A 24,581-nucleotide genomic window follows, 5' to 3' on the forward strand; every position below is an offset into this window, starting at 1 on the left:
GGAGCTTGAAGGTTATCCTCTTGTGGACAGGGAGCCAGTGCAGGTCTCTCAGGTGGGGTGTGATGTGGCTGAGGCGAGAGATGTCGAGGAGCAGGCGTTTCAGGAGTTTGGTTGAGGCTCCTGCGTACAGGGCATTTCTGTAGTCCAGTCTGCTGCTGACGAGGGCCTGGGTGCCCGTCCTTCTTGCTTTGTTGGAGATCCACTTGTAGATCCTGCGGAGCATGCGGAGGGTGTAGAAGCAGGAGGAAGAGACAGCGTTGACCTGCTTCGTCATGGAGAGGGTCGAGTGGAGGATGACCCCTAGGTTGCGTGCGTGGTCGGTGGGTTTTTGAGCTGTTCCTAGTGCAGTCGGCCACCAGGAGTCGTCCCAGGTCGAGGGGGTGGATCCGAGGATGAGGACCTCCATCTTGTTCGAGTTCAGCTTCAGTCGGCTGTTCCTCATCCATTCGGCAACGGCCTTCATTCCTTTGTGGAGGTTGGTTTTGGCGGTGTGGGGGTCCTTGGTGAGGGAGAGGATGAGCTGGGTGTCATCGGCGTAGGAGATTATGTTGAGGTCGTGCAGTTGGGCGATGTGGGTGAGCGGTGCCATGTAGATGTTGAACAGCGTTGGGCTGAGGGATGAGACCTGGGGTATGCCGCAGATGATCTCGGTGGCATTGGAGCAGAAGGGGGGGAGGCGGACGCTCTGTGTTCTGCAGGAGAGGAAGGAGGTGGTCCTGTCTAGGGCCTTCTCTTGGATTCCGGCGTCATAGAGGCATGTTCGTAGTGTGCGGTGGCAGACCGTGCCGAAGGCCGTGACAGGTCCAGGAGGATGAGGGCCACGGTTTCTCCGTTGTCTAGCAGGGTCTTGATGTCATCTTTTGAGGTGATGAGGGCAGTTTCGTTGCTGTGGTTGCTGCAGAACCCGTACTGGGACTAGGATGCTGTTCTCCTCGAGGAAGCTGGTCAGTTGTTTGTTGACGGCCTTCTCGATGACCTTCGCCGGGAACAGAAGCAGGGAGATGGGTCGGAAGTTCTTGAGGTCCCTGGGGTCCGCCTTGGGTTTCTTGAGTAAGGCGTTGATCTCGGTGTGCTTCCAGCTCTCTGGGAAGGCCGCTGTCTCGAAGGAGATGTTGATGGCTTTTCGGAGATGGGGTGAGATGTTGGTGCTGGCTTTGTTGATGATGTGGTGTGGGCAGGGGTCTGACGGGGATCCGGAGTGGACGGTGTTCATGATCTTGATGGTGTCGTCATCGTTGATGTTGGTCCAGAAGAGCAGGCAGTTGGTGCGGATGGTGGTCGTTGGGGCAGGGGTTTCAGTGGTTGCCAGGCAAGTCGTGGCGTTAAGGCTGCCGTGGATGTCTGTGATCTTGTGGTGGAAGAAGGTGGTCAGCAAGTCGCACAGGTCTTGCGAAGGTGGGATGTCGTTGGTGTTGGAGCTGGGTTTGGAGAGTTCCTTCACGATGTTGAAGAGCTCTTTACTGTTGTGTGCATTGTTGTTAAGGCGGTCTTTGAAGGAGGCCCTGTTAGCGGATCTGATGTGGTGGTGGTGTCTGCGGGTGGCATTCTTGTGGACTGTTTAGCTTTCCGGTGTTCGTTCATGGATCCAGTTCTTCTCCAGCTTTTGGCAGGTTTGCTTGGAGGCCTGGAGGCCTTCAGTGAACCAGCTGGCTTTCTTGCTGGTGTGGCTGTTGGGGGGTTTCTTGAGCGGGGCGAGGGTGTTGGCGCAGTCGTCGATCCACTGTCTGAAGGTTGCGGGCGGCGGCGGTGGGGTCGGTCGGGTCTGCGGTTGGACTGCAGGTGAGGGTGGTGGATAGCTGGTCTTCGGTGACTTTGCTCCATCAGCGGTGTGGCATCTGTTGGGTGTGGTGGTGCGTGGTGGGTTTCTAGAAGGTGAAGTGGCTGCAGCGATCGTCAGTCCAGTGGAGCTCGGTAGTGTGGTTGAAGGAGATGTGGGAGCTTGCGGAGAAGATGGGGTCAAGCGTGTGGCTGACGAAGTGGGTGGGTGATGTGACGAGTTGTCTGAGTCCGAGGTTGGCGATCAGGGTGGAAGAGTTGGAGTTGTTGTTGTGCTCGAGGTGGAAGTTCAGGTCCCCGAGGAGGATGTAGTCCGTGGAGGCGAGGGTGTGTGTGCTGACGAAGTCAGCGATGGAGTCGCTGAACTGTGGTCAGGGTCTGTAGACGAGGGTTCCTCTGAGGGTGGTGTTGGCATCGGTGTGGATCTGGAAGTGCAGGTGTCCGGTGGTGCTGAGGGTGTCGTCGGTGTTAGTCGAGACTTTGAGAGTGTTCCTGTGGACGATGGCATTTCCTCCTCCTACTCCGTTGGTGCAGTCCTTGCGGGTGATCTTATAGCCTTTCGGGATGGCTATGGCGATGTCGGGTGCCGAGGAGGCATTCAGCAAGGTCCCGTCAGGAAGGCGACATCTGGTGTGTTGGAGTCGAGTTGGTCCCAGAGTTCGACAGCGTGTTTGCGGGCAGAGCGGGTGTTGATAAGGATGCATCTGAGGTAGTTGGGTTCTTTGGTAGGTGGGGTGGCGGGCCGGATGCTGGTACAGCTGCAGTTCTGGCAGGAGAAGGGTCCTTGGGTGCGCCTCGGGGCAGCCAGGCCGCAGGTGCGTGATCATCTGGCGTTGAGTGCGTGGAGGGTGCTGGAGTCGTTGCGGAGACGGGCCTCGTGGCGTTCGCGGGGGCCAGGGGTTCTGGCGCTGGCCGCAGTCCAGGTGCGGACGGGCGCAGATGGGCTTTCCTGAGGCGCGCCTGTGGCGCGCGGCCGCTCAGCAGCCGGCATATATGGGGAGGTGAGAAGGAGGAGCAGCTGGGAGGCGGGAGCAGCGGGAGTGGGGCGGCGAATGGGCGAGCGGGGGCGGGGCCGCAGGGACGGTGCAGCCGCGAAAAAAATGGGTGGGTGGCGGCGGGAAAACAGAGGGCAAGGGGCATAGAAATCACAGGGGGAAAAAACGAAGTTAGGCAAGTTTAAACACAGGGCACACAATAAAGAAGGGCACAAAATGAAAGAAGGGCACAAATGAAATACAGGGTGCAGCACAGAAGGAGCAGTACAGGTGGTGGTGAAGCGCCAAAGGCAGTACAGACCAAGAGCAGTGAGCGTGCCTCGAACTTGCGACCGGCAGCAGTGGCGAGCTGGGGGAGGTGCTCACACCAAGGGGAGCTGTAGCGGAGGTGAGGGGAGCGACCTGCCTGCGAGCAGGGTCAAATATCGCTCCTTTCACCGCGCAGTGCCCGACATATATGGGGCGGTGGGAGGGAGGAGCAGCTGGGAGGCGGGAGCGGGGCGGCGAATGGGCGATTGGGGGGGCGGGGCCGAAGGGACGGTGCAGCGGAAAAAAAACAGGTGGGGGGTGGCGGGAAAACAGGGCAAGGGGCACAGAAATCACAGGGGGAAAAAACGAAGTCAGGTAAGTTTAAACACAGGGCACACAATAAAGAAGGACACAAAATAAAAAAAAGGCACAAATGAAATACAGGGCGCAGTACAGAAGGAGCAGTACAGGTGGCAATGAAGCGCCAAAGGCAGTACAGACCAAGAGCAGTGAGCGAGCCTCGAATTCGCGACCGGCTACAGTGGCGAGCTGGGGGAGGTGCTCACACCAAGGGGAGCTGTAGCGGAGGTGAGGGGCGCGACCTGCCTGTGAGCAGGGTCAAAGGTTGCTCCTTTCACCGCCCATCGGCCGGCACATATGGGGAGGTGGGAGGGAGGTGCAGCTGGGAGGTGGGAGCGGGGCAGCGAATGGGCGAGCGGGGGGACGGGGCCGCAGGGACGGTGCAGCGGGAAACAAATGGGTGGGGGGCGGCGGGATAACAGAGGTCAAGGGGCACAGAAATCACAGGGGGGAAAACTATTTGAATGATGTAGCGTGTTATAGATCACCCTCCTTTCAAGACCTCAGAAATGTGATAGAATTGGAATTCATGGAATTATCACAGTGGAAACGTCTGCGTCTACTCAGCAAAAACGAATACTTGTTTCTGAAAAATGAACATCCATTGATCCTGGTACTTTATTTTATCCCCAAAGTCCACCAAAAAGTCACACCTATTCCTGGCAGACCGATAATTTCAGCTCAGACCAGCTTATTGGAACCATTATCCAAATACGTGGATTTTTTTCTGCAAGAGTTTGTTGTAGGTCTACCATCTTTTATTAGGGACACTGGGGACTTTCTCAGTAAATTAAAAATTTTAAATGGGACACTGAGTGCTACTTGATAGTTATGGATATAACTTCATTATATACAAGTATACATCATAGTGATGTTATCAAGGCAGTTCATTACTTTTTGGGACAACGGGATATCAAGCTTTATGAGCTTAACAAAATGATCATTGATATGATTGATAAATGCTTAAAAAATAATTTCTTTCTTTTCAACAAACAGGTCTATCAACAACTATGAGGAATTGCGATGGGGCATGCTTCTCTCCCAGCTACGCATGTTTACATGTAGGCTGTTGGGAGGAGCATGTCCTCAGAGGGCAACATAAGCATTTGAGACACATATCCAACATTGGTGGAGGTTTATAGACGATGTCTGTGTAGTATGGAAAGGTTCCAAAACATCTGCTATGGAATTTATAAACGCAATCAATACGAACACACACAGTTTAGAGTTTACTGCCACTATAAGTAATACCAATGTGGAATTCATGGATGTAGAATTATACATTTCGTATACGATCTCGTCGGGAGCTGTGCTGTGCTGCCAAAACCTGGACTACGGCCTCCTGCCTCCTCGCACCGGGCCCGAGGCCCCACGCGGTATACATTTGTGCTCTGGGCCCTTACCCGCGGTAGAGTCGTTGTGGCCCCGTGTCAGTGACCTCTGCCTTCGCATCGAGCATGAGGCCCCCCGCAGTGTTCATTTGCGCAGAGAGCCTTCACCCGTGCTGGAGTCTTCGTGGCCCCCGATGACACCATCCGTGTCAGTATCCTCCGTCTTCGACCAGCAGCCCGTCCCCACCAGCAGCCCCCAGCCAGGCCCAGCAAGCCTAGTGCCGCTCACTCACGGGGTGCGATTCTTCTGCTACAGGCTCTCCTATGACATTTGCAGAGCCCACTGCGCCTCCCAGCTCAGCACCTGGACCTCCTAAAGTGAGGAGTTGCCCCGGGGTTGAACGGGAGTACCAGATTACTACCGGCTCTACTGCGTCCGAAAGGAGGATTTCTCCCATGGCTAAATGTGAGTAGACGCGTATTGAACATACTGATTTAGACGATTTGGAATCCCTCATAGGGGATGTTATGCAAAGGAAAACCACTCTCTCAAAAACCATTAATTGCTGAGGGAAGTCATTTTAATACAAACCATTACCCCTCTGTACTTCCCAGCTTTTAAAATGGCCAAATTCCTGATATCCTCTCAAGTAAAAAAGATTACACAGTTACCTACTGATTACATATGGAGGATTCTGGCAGCCATCTTGTAACGGCTACCACCATAATCAGCAGCCATCTTGTAACAGCCCCCAGTGAAAACAGCGGCCATCTTGTAACAACTAAATTGGCAGCCATCATGTAACGGCTAATTCTCATACAATCTGCACCAAAAACAGCACCCATTTTCTAATTGGTGCACAACTATTACGGCAGCCATCTTGTAACGGCTAATTCTGATACAATCAGCAATAAAAACAACACACATTTTGTAATGGCTCCAAACTAATACGGCAGCCATCTAGTACAATCAGCACTCATACAATTTAGAATCAAAAACAGCACCCATTCTCTAATTGGCACACAACTAAGATGGCAGCCATCTTGTAATGGCTAAATCTTATATAAGCAACACCAAAACAGCAGCCATCCTGCATTGGTTCCCACTAATCGGTAGCCTTCTTGTAACGGCTAATCTATATATTTTGTCAATCTGCGTAAAGAACTACCCAAACTGAATGACAACTGCTAACACTCACTAAGATGCACTATTAACCAACTGGTAACGGCTCTCAAACTACTATTACTGTACTGTCGCTCCCTCCCTGTCCAACGGAATCTCACATCATGACCTGATCAAACATGATACCTGAAGGAAACAGCTCTTACTCTATTCAATAACCCTCAAATGTCTCTAAAACCTTCAAACACTACCTCCTCAGAAAAACCCTGATACCCTGTTCCTGGATCCCTCCTTCAATGCCAAAAAAGGCATTATAATCAATAACCTTCCATTTTTCACAAGAAAAATAGCCAAATGGCGATCGGCCTTTCACAAGCTACTAACCATCCATGACCATAAAAATATTCCCTACGGAACTAGGATTGCAACGACACCCACGCAGAAGTCTCAGAGCCACATAGAATATAACGTCCTACAAAAATGGCACCGTTCTTATTCAAGCAGCCAACAAGGACCTAGAACTATTCGACAAATACTTCATCACCCTAAAAACCCACACCATCACCTCACACAGTGCCTCTCAGGTCCTCACTACCCCCACCACCCCTTCCGCTCCTGAAGATCAGCGGCCCCCCTCACCCAGACCTAAGGAAGGAAACATCACCAACTTTCTGCCCTTAGCCCGCATTGCACTGCCACCCTCTTCTACCGCACGCAGCACCTCTCAGCAACCCCAGCCTTTGCACAGATCCGAGAAAAGAAGCAACAACAACCCTCCCTCCTTTGCACGCACTGCACTGACTCCCCCATCTACCTCACGTAGCGCATCTCAGGACCTTACTACTACCCCCTCCACCCCTTCCGCTCCTGAAGAACATCGACCCCTTCCCTTACCCAGAACCGATGAAAGAAGTACCAACCCTCCCACCTTATCACACACTGCAATAACACCCTATTCCACCTCATTCAGCACTTCTTGGGACCTTACTACTACCCCCACCGCCACTTCTTCTCCTTAAGAAAATCGACCCCTTCCCACACCCAGAACCGCTGAAAGAAGCATCAACAACTTTCCTTTCCTTTCCTTCCTCAGCACGCATTGCACTAACACCTTCACCTAGAAAATTCCATGAGAACCAGCAACAATACGACTCCCTCAACACCCAATATCCGATCTCCCCTGCCACATCAGCAGATTGAACAAGATTCACTCAAAACCCAGTCATACCTCATCTCCAGGAACCTACAAAATGTTATCCTAGAAATCAGAACCTTTCTACAACTTGCTGAAAAATCTCTTACTAAACTTAAGCATCTTCAAAACTCTCTAGGGACAGACGTCAACATGAAAAAAAGCATCCCCCTGCCTCTAAACAATCGACACTTGTGCACACGCAAACTCTCCAACTACATAACGGACCAGGAAATACAAACACTGCTTCTGCTATACGAAACTCCTTCCTGCCCTGTCATATACATAGAGGAATACGCTATCCTCCCAGTCTCCATCAACCCTTGTAGAACATCCCATCCAATCCATAGAGGAATAAACCTGAATATTCTTCACTCTATAACCCCGAACCACGACAACCAGGAGCCTACTTTAAAGAATTCCTCAAACCAGATCTCTTGCCTTCTACTAAATTGCCGTTCAGCCCTAAACACGCCTCTGACATTGCCGACTTCATCCTTAGCATGAAAATGGATATAATCATCCTCACAGAAACTTGGCTCAAGGAATCATCCTCACCATGCCTAGACCTTCTTGTCCCTCCAGACTACAACATCATCAGATTAGACAGAATACACAAAATAGGCAGAGGCTTAGCCTGCATACATCGATCTGACATCAGCAATTCAAAATTTCACTCAGAACCCCTGGACTCCTGCGAATACCTTGGGATTTCTGTAAAATCATCAATCAACCACTCCCTCAAACTACATATACTCTACCATACTCCAGGCCAAAACACAATTTTCACAGAACAACTTATGGAAATTATCACTGCAAACTCTTCCCCTCATTCCAATGATATATTCCTTGGCGATTTCAATCTCCACTGGGAGAACCCACTGGACAAACAGGTTAACACCCTCAAAACCTTTCTTGCAGACCATTCCCTGATCCAATCCATCTCAAAGCCTACTCACACAAAGGGTGCTACTCTCGACTGGCTCATTTCTAAACAAAATACAATTGAATCGATCTTGATTACCCCCTGTGACTGGTCAGACCATCACATTATCACCTTTCAAATCCCATCCGCTAACAAGAAAACTTTCTCGCAACAAATCAAGCCGAAACAATGGATAAGAGGAACAAAGAACATCAACTGGAACAACCTTGACTCCCAATGTGAGAAGCTCTTACCCCCCAATAACATGGCAGACGTCAATGTCCTCACTGCTCACTATAACTCCACGATGACCAAAGTTTTCGACCAAGCCGCTCTGCCAATACTCAAAAGAATTCCGGACAAGGATAAAACCCATGGTTCAGAGGAGCCCTGAATGATGAGAGACGCAAGCTCAGATCAACAGAACAGAAATAGAGGCAACATCCCTCCCCCTCTATCTTAAATTACTTCGGAAAGCCAGAAAATCACACAATAAAAGTATTCTTCAATCAAAAAAAGACTTCTTCAAATCAGAACTAGAGAATGCCAAAAATAGTCCCAAAAAACTCTTCGAAATTCTGAAACAACAATCGAACAAATTTGCCAAATCCTCATTTTTAACATCGACCTCACAGCTAAATAGTGAAGCATTTTCCTCATTCTTCACAGCAAAAACAAATTCCCTCCAACTTGAACTTAGAACAGCGGCAAACTTAGCCACCTCAAAGATCATTCAAGCCACCAACCTGGTTCCACATAAGCTAACTCTGCCCAAAAATAACTCTCACTGGTCTACTTTCAAACTTTACAATCTCAATGACATCACCAAAATTCTAGCGACTACCAAACTCAACAACCACTTCAATAACCCCGTCCCAGCAAATTGCCTACCCCACATCTATCATATCCTCTCCCCTCTGTGGACCAAAACCATTAATGCCTCGCTAACACAAGGTCACATCCCGGACTGCCTAAAAACTGGCCAAGTCACCCCTATCCAAAAAAAAACAACAGCTAACATCTCCGACCCCAACAACTTCCGACCAATAACCAACATTCCCATGCTAGCAAAGGTCTTGGAAAAATGTGTTCAGCAACAACTGAATCAACACATCACAAACTTCAATTTACTGAACATCCTCCAATCAGGTTTCAGACCTGGCCATAGCACAGAAACAGCTTCCTACAGATAGTAGATGACGCCCTCTTAGCTCTTGATCGCATTGATACCTGCCTACTAGTTCTGTTCGACCTCTCATCGGCCTTCGATACGGTCAATCACGACAAACTTCTAAGAAGACTAGAAAACAGGATGGGCTTATCTAGCACAGTCCTTCTTTGGTTCAAATCCTTTCTGGAAAACAGAACGCAAGCGTTCATGACTGACAAGATTCTTTCTCTCTCCTCACCTAACCTACTAGGAGTACCACAAGGCTCCACCCTATCCCCCACACTATTCAACTTATATGTCGAACCACTTACCGATCTACTACAGCAGGCGAACATCTCATACTACATGTACGCGGATGACACCCAACTTTACATTAAGATCACCTCCATTGATGAGATAAAGACAATGAATCTAGCTCTCGAAAAAATTGTCCAATGGTTAACGACCAACTTCCTCAAGCTAAACTCACAAAAAACTGAATTTCTTTTAATCTCCCACCCCAACAAGTCCCAGGAAATAAAGGAATGGACCAAAATGATCACTGCTCTGAACCGCACACCAACCTTGGTGGACTCCACAATATCACTTGGAATCACACTGGATAAGAATCTTAACATGCAAGCTCACATCAACTTGATGGCTAAAAATGCCTGCTTTCACCTCAGCTATCTCAGAAAAATGAAGCCATTCATCGAGAACCCAGACCTCAAAACTGCAGTTGTGTCCTAAGTCATATCAAGGCTGGATTATGGATTTTCTACCCTCTCAGGGATTCCCAAAATCTCTACCGCCCCTCTAAAAGCCTGTCTTAATACCGCAGCAAGACTCATAAGTGGAGCTAGGAAATTTGACCACATATCGCCTCACCTGAAGGCACTCAACTGGCTACCCTATGAAGCTTGTAAAGATGGCGTGCATCACTCACAAAGCGCTACACCACAACACCTCCCAGTACCTGGCCCAAAAACTTACACTATCTGGAGGAAACAGACATTCTAGGAGTGCAGATAATCTACTCCTGAAACCCTCACGTTTAAACAAGACTAAATTCTCCAACATAGCATTTTCTGGAGCGGCCCCAAGTTTTTGGAACTCACTTCCGCCATCCATCAGAAAAATTGCCTCTACACCCCTCTTCAAAAAAGAAACAAAATCATTCTTGATGAGCAAATTCCTCCCTTAAATTTCACACAAACACCACGCCAGCTTTCAACCTCAAACTTGTCTATACGTCCAATGATTTTTTGAGCTAAGCTAAGACGTGCACAATCTCGAATTGACTCTTTTGCTCAGAACAGTTCTCTACGGCTATCCCCCGAACTCTGTTATGCTATGTTATTACTTTGTATGCGTTGTTCTTGTATGCTATGTTTTACTAAATGTGCTACTCATACCTTGCTCACTATGTAAAGCACTCTGTAACCCTACCTTGGGTCTGGTTCGCGCTATAGAAAACTCTATAAATAAATACATTGAAGGAGGGCAAGTTCACACTAAACTGCATAGAAAGAGTACACCGGGGAACTCCATTTTACATGCTAGGAGCATCCCCTATGGGGAATTGCTGTGTACCCGCCGTATATTCAGCACTGACAACAAGCTAGAAATTTGCCAAAATGAGGCAATTTAGCGCTTTAAAGCACAGGGCTATTTGAGCAAAGACCTGATTGCAGCCCGTACCAAAGCAAAATCTCAGCCGGGAGAACTGTGACCTAATGTTGTTTCTGATGTCCCTAGTGATCTTTCTGAGGCCAGCAATGAGCGGATTGACCCTCCCATGATGTTACACTCATCACGGCTTACAGCAGACAAGGGAGGCAAATCAGGAGAATTATTTATAACCATTGGCCTATCGTCCTCACAGATCTTACTCTTTCTCAGATCCTACCGCAGTTGCCACTATTGATTTTGAGACGTGCACCCTCTATGAGGGATGAACTGGTTAAAAACAGTCCCAAAGTCAGCACTACCAGTACATGGTTATCTTCCAAATGTGGATTTTTTAAGTGAAGCTCTTGACGGGCATGTAAATTTGGGATCACTACCTCCAAATACACCACTGCCTCTAGCACTAAGCCCATCAAGATCCACGGATCTTTTACTTGCCGCTTGGACTTCGCGGTCTATGTGCTCCAATGCACATGCGGACTTAAATATATTGGGAGCACCAAGCTCCAGGTGTATAGTAGAATTATTCAGCACCTTAGAGCAGTGGTTAATTCTGACCCCAGTTATCCAGTGGCAAGACACCTAAAACTATTGCACAACAATAATCTGAATGACTTACAATATTTTGTAATTGGGGCTGTCCCTAAGAGAATAGAGAAAAACAACTGTGTCAACTGGAATCATATTTTATTCTACAGCTCGATACTTAGATGCCCAATGGTCTTAATACTAGGGAAGATTTGCACAACTTCCTTTAATTACCCTGGTATCTGCTGTGGTGTTATCCCATTATTCCTACATGTTTCTTGCTGGTTTTTACAGACATGTATCCGCTTCACACTAGCATGTCAAAGATTCCACCTCTCTGGTTCTACCAAGTGTGGGCTTTCTCGGAGCCCTGGGAATTTTAATTTTATATTTAACTAGTGGATTTTTAACGCTCAATGCACAAGCACTTTATTTTCTTCCACTTTAACCTGTAGCACTCTATTTGTGTGCAATATGACTATATTAGCACTTTGAAAATCAGTACTGTGAGTTTATATGTATTTTGACAGTAACCAGAGTTAGGATCATGCGTACACTATATCATTATGACAGGAATTTTAGTGCACTATGTTCCCATCGCAGCTGATTTTTTGCTGATTTTGTACTGTGATTACATTGATTTATTAATTGTTATAACCTCTTTAATTCAGCTTTAGTAGGTTTTATAAGTATTTATTTTCTCATCGTACTGTAAGCATTTCTTTGCACTCACAAATTTAGTCTGCCTTCTATATCTATTGCCACAATGTAGGAGTGTCACTGTTTTCAGGTGTGTCAATCATCACTATTTAAATGCATTTCTCTTATTAGCACGTCATGTGATCAAGACCTTTGTTCGGTTGAAACGCGTCATGCTGGGCACTAGCCAAGGACTGACTGGTTGCTTTGTTATGGACATTGAGGAATAAAGCACTTCATCACTATGATCCATTGTGTTGTCCATACCTGATTTGCCTGCGCGAGGTTGCGGCAAGCCTGGATTGTCCTGCATATCTATATATATATCTTTTTTCTAACCCTAGGAATTTCCAGGCACACTATAAGGACTCACCAAAGTATTAAGGGTTCCTTCTGTGACAGTCTCTGTATGCAATGCTGGTATGATTGAACAGGAGTCTCCCTTGCTCAATTCATACACATACTTACAAACGAGTGCACATATGTTTGCATAACCAGCACATAGTCTTCCCTCTAAGTCTGCAGCAGTGGACCTTGTCTTAAAAGGCAGACACTGGCAGTTAGCACTCTCAATCAATTTTAACAGAGCTTATGGTCAGTGCGACTTGGATAGTGATACTCACTCAGAGTGAGGTCTAAAAAGCAAAACCATTAGGGAAAATGTGAGACAGGGGTTCTGACCTATTTAATTCCCCTATGTCAACCCCTACTTCAAGAAGGCATTAGTATGCTTGACACAACCATGGGGCCCAGGACCTCAAGAACAGGACTTGGAAATCAAGACTCACTTAAGCAAAAGCCATCATCAGGGTCCAGGGCAGGTCCAGTTGGAAGTGGTCAACTGGCTCTTCAGGAAAGGGTCTTCTGGCACCTTGCTTTGTCCCTGTAACTCAATAGGAGGTCAGCCAACTGACCTTGGAATCCACTTCTTTCTCCTTAGTACAGGTCAGACAAAGTCCAGATACACTTGTCTCCTCACAGGTCTCAACAGAAGGTGCAGTCCTTTTTCTGTCTTCCACAGGTCCAGTACTGTTCTGAGGATCGGGCCCAGGGGTGCCACATTTATGCTAGGCACTTGTCTATGGGTGGGAGTTACTCCTGGGCCCGCCTATCGACAGAAATAAAGTTCTCAGTGGGAACCTTACTCAATTTATGCAGCAGTTTCTGTGTGCCCTACTTAAAAGAGTTCCACAGTGAGCCTCTCTATGGGATATTCAACAAACCAGAACCTTTCTTCCCCAGTGTAGAACTCCTGTGTCTACCCAAGAATGTGACAATGGAAATAAACAACCCCTTCTCTATGGTCAAAAGTTCTGGTGGCAACTCCTTCCCACTGGGATTGGTGCATGGCTGACTAGAGGCACAAAGGACGGGGCAGACCCAGGTGGTAGCTACATCTGACTGTGAAAGGGTTGGCCTCTTTGAAGTTACTTAATTTTCTGGGCACTGCCCAGTTTGGCATCTTGTCAGAGGAACAGAACACCTTTCCACACTCAAGATCTTTGTCTCAGCTCTGTGAGCAAGTGCACATCTCACACAAAGGGGCTATTCAGCTCCTGGGTGACAGTTAACAGCTTGTGCAAAGTAGGTTTCAAAAGGCTTTAAACTGGCAAACAGTAACTTTTTTAAAGTATCCATTGAAAATATTTATTAAAACATAACTTTGAAAATCTGTTGGGCATGTAATATATATTTTAAAAAGTCCAAGAAATAAATTTGTTGCTGTTTTCTAGGTGGAGGTAATATTATTATTAACTTTAATATTGTATTCCAGTGCTTTCCTTTGGAACAGCTAACTATGTTACAGGGAAAATAGATTTTAGGGCTTTGTCACTGTTAGGGCATTTTTAATATGAACATTTTACATTTCCTAGTTTTCATTGCCAAGCACACTGTCTTACGAGCATTTAAGGCCTAATTAGGCATGACATTGATTTTTAAAAGGTGGGTTTAGACTTATTAAAAGGGGTTATTTTAGCCAACTGAATTTTCAGTTTTAGAAATGCACAGGCTGGCCACTGTGGTGGACCTACAGTCATGTTTTGCACTGTCGGTCAAGTGGTGGCACAATGTGTGCTGCAGTCTACATGAGATATTTAACGTGAGGGCTCTGAGTACACCATGTACTATACACTAGGAACTTATAGGGAAGTTAAATAAGCAAAGTAGTATGATAGCCAATTTAAACATGTTTTAGGGGCCAGAGTGCATGCACTGGTGTCTCGTTTGCAGATCCCAGCTTAAAAATAATAGAGTGGTCATGCAAAAGAAGAACTTTTCCTACAGCATGATTTAGCCAAAAGCCTTTGGGAAAGTTGCATATTTTCGACTGATAAATATACATCACCAAGATATGGAGAAGAATGACACAGCACATGAGCTGAGAACAGAGATTAATGCATGGCTGGAATCCACACTCCACAGTGATCCTATTACTCCGTGACTTGGAAACTGCTATAGCTGCAGATTGAACTATGTGTGCTTGCAAACAGACAAGTGTTTTTTTCAATTGCAAATGTGTTTTTAATTGCGGTTTTATAGAGCTTATTAGTCGAAATATTCTTAAAGAGCTTGTCTATTGACAGGAGGTTTGTTCAGCTGGATTGTATTACAAAGTTGAGAAGAATATGAAATATATTTATTAATATTAGCCAATTATTTAGCTGTTATCTAAATCGGATTCGCATTATTCTATTTCAGAGAGTTAAAATGTTCCTCATTTTTGGGCCTGTCTATGACAACTTGGTGCCACCCACCCTCAAAGTTGTAAAATATCGAAGGATTGGAAAACCTTTGTATGAACGTGCATCCTTTGTTCTATTTTTAAGAGTGAGGGTGTTGTCAATAGATTAGCAAACCAAGGAAATTGACATGTAGGTATTCTACAATTGTAGGCTCCAAGAAAAGGTTGTTTGAAACACTCAATGGTGATGACAGGTCAACTACTCAAAGGCAATAACTGTGGGAAACTGGGACTCAAATGTTTGTAAGTCGTCCATTTAAGTAGACCCTTAGCACTTCTGACAATGGGGTAGGGTATGACTATTAGCTGAAGGATGCTAGTAGTTGCATGTTTTTGAACTAAAGGATGGTGGGGAAGCCAGAACAGCAAAGTGGTCCAAAAGGAGGGCCATGCTTTTCACCTGTGGTCATTAAAGAACATAGTTGCTGTTTCACCTGTGTCTACTGTGTAGGCCTAGACGTAGCAATTTCGTGGGATATATATAGTGTCAGACAGTTTGGCGAGGTTCTTTAAGAGGACTAATCTCAGCAGCATCCTACAAACGTGGAGGGGAATCCATTCCAGAATTCCAGTATTTTCGCATATGAAAAACATTTACATACAAAGAATGTAAATTGAATCATTTTTTGCAGTCAGTGGTTAACCTGAAGATATCGCTTGGATTCAGCCCTCCTGGAGCTACATATTATTGATGGTGGATGGAGGTTTTAATGTTAGCCATGGAGTTAAAGATGCAATAGCTTTTAAAGTCATACCTCCTAGTAATTGAGCAGGGTAGATTGTACAATAGTATTATGATAAATTATGACCAGAAGCACTAATGTACATATTATTAGAAAATATTCTAACAATATTAGATTATTATAAATTATCCTAAATAACATTTTTGAAGCAGTGTCAAAAATCCCCATGCATTTTCGTTCTCTAGTTGACACTTTATTAAATACAAAGATTAAGAAAGACAAAAAATGAAATAATGCCTGTGTTTTATTCTGCATTCACGATGCTGCCATATTTACAGATCGTTTTTCCATCCTTTTTAGGATAAAAAGCTCTTTAAAAGAGCGCTCCAAATGTTGGTAATACTCAGCTACAGTTGGTCCTTGCTTTATCCACCAAAGGCACCAGACATACCATCGGTGCAGCCTGATGGCCTCAGGTTCCGCACTTGAAAAGCCAAAGTCCATCTTTCATCTGTCAAAGGTATTTGAAACGTTCGTCAAGGCTGTCTCTTTTCTACCCAGCTGTTCTCTCTGTCCAAACTCTCTTTACTCTCTCACTTTAACAGCCAGCAATATGGTGTTCACCAGGCGCCAATTTTAGATGCAAAGAAGCTCCATTAAAAAATATTCAGAACTGAAAAGAGCATTTATAAAATCATCACCTCTAGCACCTCACTCTGCTATACATGCACAGAGAAATGTACAGCATTCTTTTCGTGTGCTATAGCATGCACGTTCTTGCACTACAGCTGTGGAATTTACAAAGGGGGAGGCTGCAGACTTCACAAAGGAGGGGCATGCCACAGTCCTAGACGACAATTGTCCAGTGTTTCCTGATCGTGTTACAATGAATGTGGCTGCGCTTGGTTCCATAGCCAGTCCATCAGGTCATACCAACATGCACACATGTTTTTCGAGTCCCAAGTGTTTAACTGTGAGTCTTCTTTTCCAGGGTTGGTCTGGGACAAATATTAGGCCCGGGACCTAAATTAAAAGTGGTTCCCAATAGCGAACCAGATAGTTGAAAAAGTGTCCCACATTTCCAAATGAGGGCAGGTTTGAACTTGTAAAGACACGTTGCATGGGTGTTTTGAAAGGAATGGATGACTACACGTGGTGTACGCAGTGTTTGTGGTAATGTCAGAGAAATCCGCAGTAAAAACCAGTCCGGGAGACCTTTAAACAAGTCCATAAATAAGTTAAGCAATAAGCAATATTGTTATTGGATCAGGTCTTGTGGCTCAGTGGCCTAATTCTTCCACTCCAGGTATCTGTGATTGACCTCATGGTCAAAAGTTCAAACTGCAGTGGGCCAGCGAGCATGTCTAACTTTCGAGGTCTGAGTCAGAGTCCGACTAGCTATGTGTCCCATTGGGCATTTCTCTGGGGGAGAATAGAGCCCCAGGCAGATGATGGTACCCCTGTCCCTCTCTCCAGATCCTGGAGATTCATTGCAGCAGGCACCGTCGGGGCTTTAGGAGAGAGAGAGATCAGAGAAGGGACTGCCTGAGAATGGATGGACGGAAAGCCACAGGGGAGGAAGGGAACAGGGATGATTTGAACATTTTTGCCCTGGCTGTTTTTGGTTCGCAGTACGGCCCAAGCCAACTGACCACTCAAGGGTGAATGCACACTTTAAAGTATGTCTGTTATGTTATTTAGAGACTAACGCAGATATAAACACATTGTATTGAGAGAGTCTCCGATTATCAATGACTATTTTTGTATACCATGCCCTATCTAAAGTGAATAATGTACATGCAGTCAATACTATAACTACCAATACATAAGAGATCAAACATTTTTATAATCGTATTTGCACATTGACCTTGATATTTGGCACTTATATAGTGCCCAGACGGCTGATAGTTTGACATAGTAGCGCATTCAGTAGGCCGGTGTGACTTTCCAAGCAGTTCCAAGGATCTGAAAGCTATGTAGTTTCGATTTAAATGAAAACGGCATATTTTTTATATGATTTTACTTTGAATTGTTACATAAACCCACCAAGTCTCTATCAATGCAAGTAGTTAGCAGCTGGTTTTTAATTAGAAACATGCAATTTTGCTAATTGCACTGTTTTGGGATTAGTTCATTGTGCAGATCCCTAGGTTTTGCCGCATAGTTACATCTGTTGAAGGCGCAAATCTTCAATATGGCGATGCTATGTACAAAATTCTGGGAACATAGTACTCAAATTGAAAGGTACAATCCTCTGAAGAAAGGTCCATAAAATAGCATCTCTTTTGAAAGAAGCATGTGAACATCAAGATGATGAGAGCAGCTTTCATCAGGAGTTTAAGGCTAAAAAGTCTGATTAGGAGGTACTTGTAATGTTTCTAACTTGTCCCCAGTTCATAGAGAAAAGATGGCTAATCTGATGTGAGTTTTGGACCATTCGGTCTCACCCTTTCCTTCCTGGTCTGCTCAGGTTAAGGTGGTGTTTCTCAATAGAATTGAATATGCTAATGAAGTGATCACCATTAACAAGAAAAGGTGGTTTCACATGTTAAGACAGTAAAGGATCTGAGTGATTACAGAGAATTCGTGCCCAAGGCCAATATTGGTGAGTGATTAGAAATCCTTGCTCATCTGGAAATGTAGGCATCTTTGGACACCAAGGACAATTTGATGAGAATCAGCCAATTGAAAATATATCATGGAAGGTCAAAGAGTGCCAAGTACAACAGAGGAACATACGAATCCACTTGCCCAAAGCCAGCTCTCCCTATAGTGGAATGTAAGCACTTTTTAAAACATTTATTTTTATGTTTTGACACCATCCGTGCATGAATGTGGAATAACAAACTAGTGCAGCATGGAATAAAAATAGAAATGTTGATGTGGGAGGCATCAGTGCTCTTGCCAACCGAAATATTCTAGACAATGGCAAACCTACATCAACTATAATTACAAGGGTCAAGGTCAGACAGTAATCAGTCTTCAAACATAAGGTGGAACAAATGTTCAAAATATGTTTCACTAGAAATATTGCATACTTTTTAGCAACTCAGATGAAATTATATTTTGGGGAGCGTGTTAAACCTCTCAAGAATGGAGTATGCAAAGTCTTTCTAAGTCAAGATCCTAGCAATTGTATCAAGGCGGCTTCAACATACCCAAAACAGAGCAGGAGGACTATTTTTCAAGCATACGAGCAATCAACATATTGATATGCATCTCTATAGACTTCAGTGGTTTTTGGTGACAAACCAATTACCTTTCTAATTGTTTGAAATCGAGGTCTTTAGTTGGCAGTGGTTTGCACCCTGTCCAAGTAGAGACTCACGCTCTAGTCAGGGTAAGTAAGTTACACTACACACTTAAAATAACCTCTGCTCCCACCCTTGGTAGTTTGGCACCGAGCAGTCAGGCTTATCCCAGAGGCAATGTGTATTTGTACACACACAGGAATACAGTGAAAAGATTACAAAAGGACTCCATACCAGTTCAAAAACAAAATAGCCAATATTTATTTGAATCAAACCAGAGCAAAATGAAAAAAAATCCAACATACATAAGGCAAGAAATGAATTTTCAAAGATGAAATAAAGTTGCAATTCTTAAAAAAACAATGGATGTGCTTTATCAGGACAAAGTATCTTAGAAGCATCAAAAATCAAAGACAATGCGAGGCGCAGGGGAGGTGAATTGTCAAAAAAAGCAGGGGATGTGTTGGTTCCTTGCTGCTAGGCAAGTGAGGTAATGCGTCATTTGCGGGCACAATTCCTCGGTTCCTTACCATAGTGCGGTGACAATGAAGAAATCTGCGCACAAGAACGATGCGTCGAAAGTCAAGTCTTGCTGCGTCGATTCCACAGAGGTGAAGCAAGCACTGTGTCAGAGTAGGGGGGGGGGGGGGGGGGGTTTTATGCGTCATGGACTTCGGTGATGTGGTGCTCGAGACTTGTGCAGCGACAGTTTTCTGAGGCACTGCGACACCAAACCGGGCCCTGCGTTGTAAGTCCCGGTAGATACATTTGTAATATGTTACAAAGCAGCTCCAATGCTAAACTATGGGAGTGATACGTCTTGAATTAAGCATGTTTGAACATGGCAAGTGGGTGCAATTGCCTGGTACAAAGGCCAGTTTAAAACTGCAAACACAGACACTGCAGTGGCAGGCCTGATCCATGTTTGGAGGGCTACTCATGTGGGTGGCACAATCAGTGCTGCAGGCCTACAAGTAGCATTTGATTTACAGGTCCTGGGTACACCTGGTGCCCTGTTCTAGGGATTTACTAGTAAATCAAATCATGGAGAAACCAATTACCATTACCTTTTAGATATAGAGCCCTTGCAGTGTCCAGTGTCCTGACACCAGCAAAAATGAAATGCAGCACACAGTCAAAAACAGAAGGTCGGAGGCAAATGGGCAAGGGAAACCATCCCAAGAGATGCCAGGTCTAACAAAACTGTTTTAAATCACTTGCAAGGCTTTCTGGACAAATGGCCCTATCTATCCTTAAAACATTTACGAGCCAGTAACCTATGAAAACCTATAAAGTGGCGAAGCCAAGAAGGCTAACGACACGCTTCATCACTTTAGAAACACAACATATTTACTAGTATATTGTGCAGGCCTTCGTTTCCTCCTGTGCTGGTTCGAATATAGCAGCCTAGTGCCAAAGCAGGCACCCTTGCATTATAGTGCAAGGGTCCCTGGGTAGAGGGGAAGATTGTTTGTGTGCAGGAAGGTCCCCCTTCCTGCACATAAACAATCTTTAAATGCTGTTTTGTAACTTCTATGTGTGCTGCTTGATACAGCATACATAGAAGTGCAAAACTGCATTTTTTAATACTGATTGTTTATGTGCAGGAAGGGGGTCCTTCCTGCACATAAACAATTATAGGCAATTTGCAGATTCATTGTGTGCTGCACAATGCAGCACACATGGAAACATACAAATCGAGAAGAAATAAACCATTTCTCCTCGTTTTGCCTGTTTAAGACCAGATTTTCCCTGGTCTTCATTTTGGCGCTGCCTCCTATTTACTCTGCCCTTGTAAATAGGAGGCAGCATCAAAATCAATGGGTGTTGCGGTGGAACGCCCACCGCAACACCCATTGGCCCCTCCTTTCAGTGACTTTGTGGTAGAGATAGGGGCTTGTAAATATGCCCCAACCAGTTCTGGCCAGTTCTCTCTGGCAGTTCTCCTCTCTGCAAAACATCTTTTCATCTTGAGGAAAAATATCACATTTAATTTCCTTATGTATGTAAACTTGTCCTATTGATGAAGTAGTCTATCAAGGAGACTAATTTGTTGTTATAAATGTTATCTTTGCAATTGATACTTTTTATTCAAAGTGGATAAAGACATTTGTTTTCAAAAACTTTACCACCCACACATGGAACGCCTCCCTGCTACAGAGTAATGCAAGGGAGCGATTTGCACTGTCTTGCGTTACAATAGATTTACCAAGCCATGCAGGGCCACTCAAGGTGGCCTTGCATGGCTTCATAAATCTCACTTAGGTTTTGCGTTGCCCAGGGGCCCCCTTGCGTGGTGCATGGGTGACACAGAACCTTCATACATATGGGCTCAGATCTTTAACTCAAGCATTCAAAAACATAGAAATAGCTTAATCTAGTCTTCAAATCAATGAGCTGCTATCACCGCCAAATATGTAAAATTAGTTCTACCTGGAGTCCACAGCCTCTCCTCAATTACGACCCAGACTCCCTCCTTCGTCCTTCCATGCAGTTGTTATGCCCAAGGGAACACTGCATGCAACTTTGTGTTTCTCCTGTGTTTTGGTGCATGGGTTTTTAAATCTCAAGAACATCTTGGAAATATGACACCAGGAGCTAGCTGTTAGGATTCACTATCAAGGTGAGTGTGTCCACTGTTTACAAAAATGAAAATGGTCTATGATGAAGCAAAAAATGGTGGGAAGAGAATTCCAGAATTTTGGAACATAGTCTAAGAATGAACGGTCACCAATTAGAAGCATCTACATTTTGGTTCTGACAGGAGGAATTTGGAGACTGAACAAAGAGCAAGAACAAAGTGCCAGCATGGTGGATGCTGTAGTCTGTCAGAGAGAGAACTATAAAGTCTATGTGCTTCAATGCAGGCAGCCACTGTAAAAATCAATGATCCTAGGAAACTAAGTCAAACAAGCTGATCATAGACCTGCCTCACAGCCATGTTTTGAATTTTCTGCAGTTTTCAGTGAGGGGCTCATGAATGATTAACACATCTAAGAGAGACACATTAGGCATGCAGCTGAGCAATGTTCACCTGGCAGGTTAGTTACCTGGTGTGCACAATTCTTGTAATTTGCTTTTGTGTAATTACATGAAATTTTGCAAATTGTGCACGATTATGCACAATTATGCAACATGCAAATATGTCATTTAGCTCTATATTTTAGAATAAAATGTGTCCTCATGTCATCATCATCATCAACTAACTTTATTTCACACTTCGTAAAAAAGGCATAAAAGTGCACACAGAAAAGTAGCATAAAAGGTACATTAAAATTAGGCGTACAATATATTCAAAATTTAAAGGCAGTACCAAGCCCACAATGATACACTTTGCATAAAAAGTTGGATCAGAAAATGCATACATAGACTTCAAATAAGAGAGAATAAAACTGCTAAAATTTGATCTCAGAGTGCTAAAAGTGTGGTGCAGATAGCTCTACGGGATCTCATGGCGGCCAGTAAGAAGGAGGCTAGTGCGAAAAATAAAGAGAGGGCTGAGGCTACAGGTCTCCCCAAAAATTTCCTCAAGAGTGGGACAATGAAAGCCTTTCTCTCAGTTGTGTATAATGAACAAAAAAGGAGGAGATGTAAAGTTGATTGAGCTGTCTTATTGTCACAAAGACAAGGCGGCAAGTTGTTTAGGGAAACATTTTTATTTGGGTAGCCTAGCATTAGAGGGATAAGATTCAGTCTGAATCTGGTCAAGATTAGATGATGCTGCTTATTCTCAATAAACCGTAGTATGAATGTGAGTCATTGGATATCTGTGGTATAGATTCATAAAACTTTACAGTTTGTTTCCCTTTGTGACTATTCCACCTATCATGCGTGACTTGGTTTAATCTCGGGAATTGTTCACAAAGAGTGGGGGTATCATACAGAAAGTCGAGACCTAAAGAAGTAAGGGGCATATCAACAACAACCAGCGATAATTATCGCTGAGTGCACTTAGCGCTCGGATAATTATCGCCTGCTAGCGCCGATTTTTATCGCTGAGATAGCGTGCTATTAGCAAATCTTATCTCATCAGCGATAAAAATCCTAGCGCTAACTGGCTAACGTGAGATTATCGCTGGAAATCCAGCGATAATCTCACGTTAGCTAGTTGATAGGGACTCACAAACTTAGCCATGATATCCACCTTCCATAGGATATCATGGCTAAGTCAGTCCTGCAGCAGGTGTTAGGAAAGTAGCGATAACAGGTGTTATCGCTACTTTTCCTGACGCTATGCTTCATAGCGTGGGGCTTGATGATAGGAGAAATGTCGCTTAGCGACATTTCTCCTATCATGTCAGGTCAGGAACGCCCATTTTGCATCTCATTAGAGATGCAAAGCTGGGCGTTAGACATCCCCACGCTAAAGCAAGGTTTCACGCGTTAGCGTGGCCTTGCTAATATAGCGATAAAATTATCGCCGTTTTTCGGCCGAAAACGGCCGCTAAAACGGCCGCTAAAGCAGCGATAATTTTTGTTCTCCTCGTTGTAAATATGCCCCTAAGAGTTTCCTTGATATATTATAGCCAGGGGATTCTGTGGGCGTAATCCACATTCAGAATATTTTTTGATTTAGACCCACAGTACCCCTTTTCCATATAGATAGCCAGAGAGAAAGTGGAGCTAATCTTACAGCATCCATAATAAATGGCATGCTGGCTTCTTTGTAGACTATAAAAGTATTACTCGATTGTGGGACGACAGTAGTCTTTTAATGAATCTGTCTTCTTGCACTTGAAGAGAGGTTACATCACTGATACCACAAATTGCTGTCCCATAAGTAGCCATTAGGAGCGTTTTTGCCAAATAAATTGTGAGCATTTCAGGTATCGGCTTATAGCCTAATTTGTTTGAAAATCTAAATAGGGCGGCAATACTTTTAATCATTACTGTTGGTTCGGCTTTGCAACATCTCCTTCCATGGTTGTTTATTATCAAAAACAACCCCAAAATAGTTAAAACGAGGTACCTCCTCCAATATTTCCCCGTCTAGTGTGTATCTCATTCTCTTCTTTTTATCACTGCCTATTGCCATGACGTAGGATTTGGCTTTATTTACGTGCAGGTCCAAGTTGTGCATAAAATCTGAGTATTGTGTAATAAGATTGTGTAGTGCCATGGGTGTCCTAGCCAATAAAACTGCATCGTCAGCATAGAAGAGAATAGGGAGGGCAATCGATGAGACTACCGCTGTCTTTCGTAACCTCATTCAATACCTTGTTTAATTACTTAGTATAGTGGATGAACAGAAAGAGGACCAGGTCGCAGCCTTGCCTGACGCCCCTTTTGATTTTAAATGGTTTAGTGCATTCACCCTTTTTCCCATATAGTATCATGGCACTAGCATCCAAGTATAACTCTCTAATAAAGTTAGTGACAGCATCGTCCACTTCCATCTCCTTCAGCATGTTCCATAGTTTACTATGGACCACGCAGTCTAAGGCCTTGGATAAATCCATTAAGGCCAGATGGATTTGGGCGTTTTTAACTCTGGTATGTTTCTCAATTGTGAGGGTCAGATTGAGACATTGATTTAAAGTTCCCCTGCCCTGTCTAAACCTGTATTGAACTTCTGTGAGGATGTCCCTTTCCTCAGCCCATGTTTCCAATTTGTTTAACAGCAATCGGTCCATTAATTTGGCCAAGCTATTGAGCAGAGAGATGGGATGATAATTGGCAGGGATTGAAGCATCCCCTTTCTTATACATTGTAATGATTACTGATTTTTTTGATGACGGGGGTGACCAGTCTCGGCTATGGCATTAAAAACCACGACTGAAAGGGGCGACCAAAAGGAGATGTCGGCTAAAAAGACATCCATGGGAACCCCATTAGGCCCTGGTGCTTTTCCAGGTGGGGATTTTTCCAGGGCGAGATTAATTTAGAT

At 44.7% G+C, this 24,581-nt stretch overlaps 1 protein-coding gene across 3 annotated transcripts in view; it reads left to right on the forward strand.

The window, feature by feature from the left end:
* NTF3 (neurotrophin 3) overlaps positions 1-24,581 on the forward strand; it is a 215,115-nt gene that overhangs the window by 165,736 nt on the left and 24,798 nt on the right. For 2 of the 3 annotated variants that reach the window (XM_085652607.1, XM_085652605.1), the window contains one exon: positions 15,804-15,963. The exons of the other annotated variant lie outside the window; for it this stretch is intronic. In XM_085652607.1, the coding sequence (XP_085508733.1) occupies positions 15,910-15,963 (54 nt within the window). In that variant the 5' untranslated portion in view covers positions 15,804-15,909. The remainder of the gene's footprint in view (positions 1-15,803; positions 15,964-24,581) is intronic. 3 annotated transcript variants of the gene reach the window in all.

Source organism: Triturus cristatus, chromosome 4_1, assembly GCF_964204655.1.
Source record: "Triturus cristatus chromosome 4_1, aTriCri1.1, whole genome shotgun sequence".
Classification (NCBI taxonomy): Eukaryota; Metazoa; Chordata; class Amphibia; order Caudata; family Salamandridae; genus Triturus; species Triturus cristatus.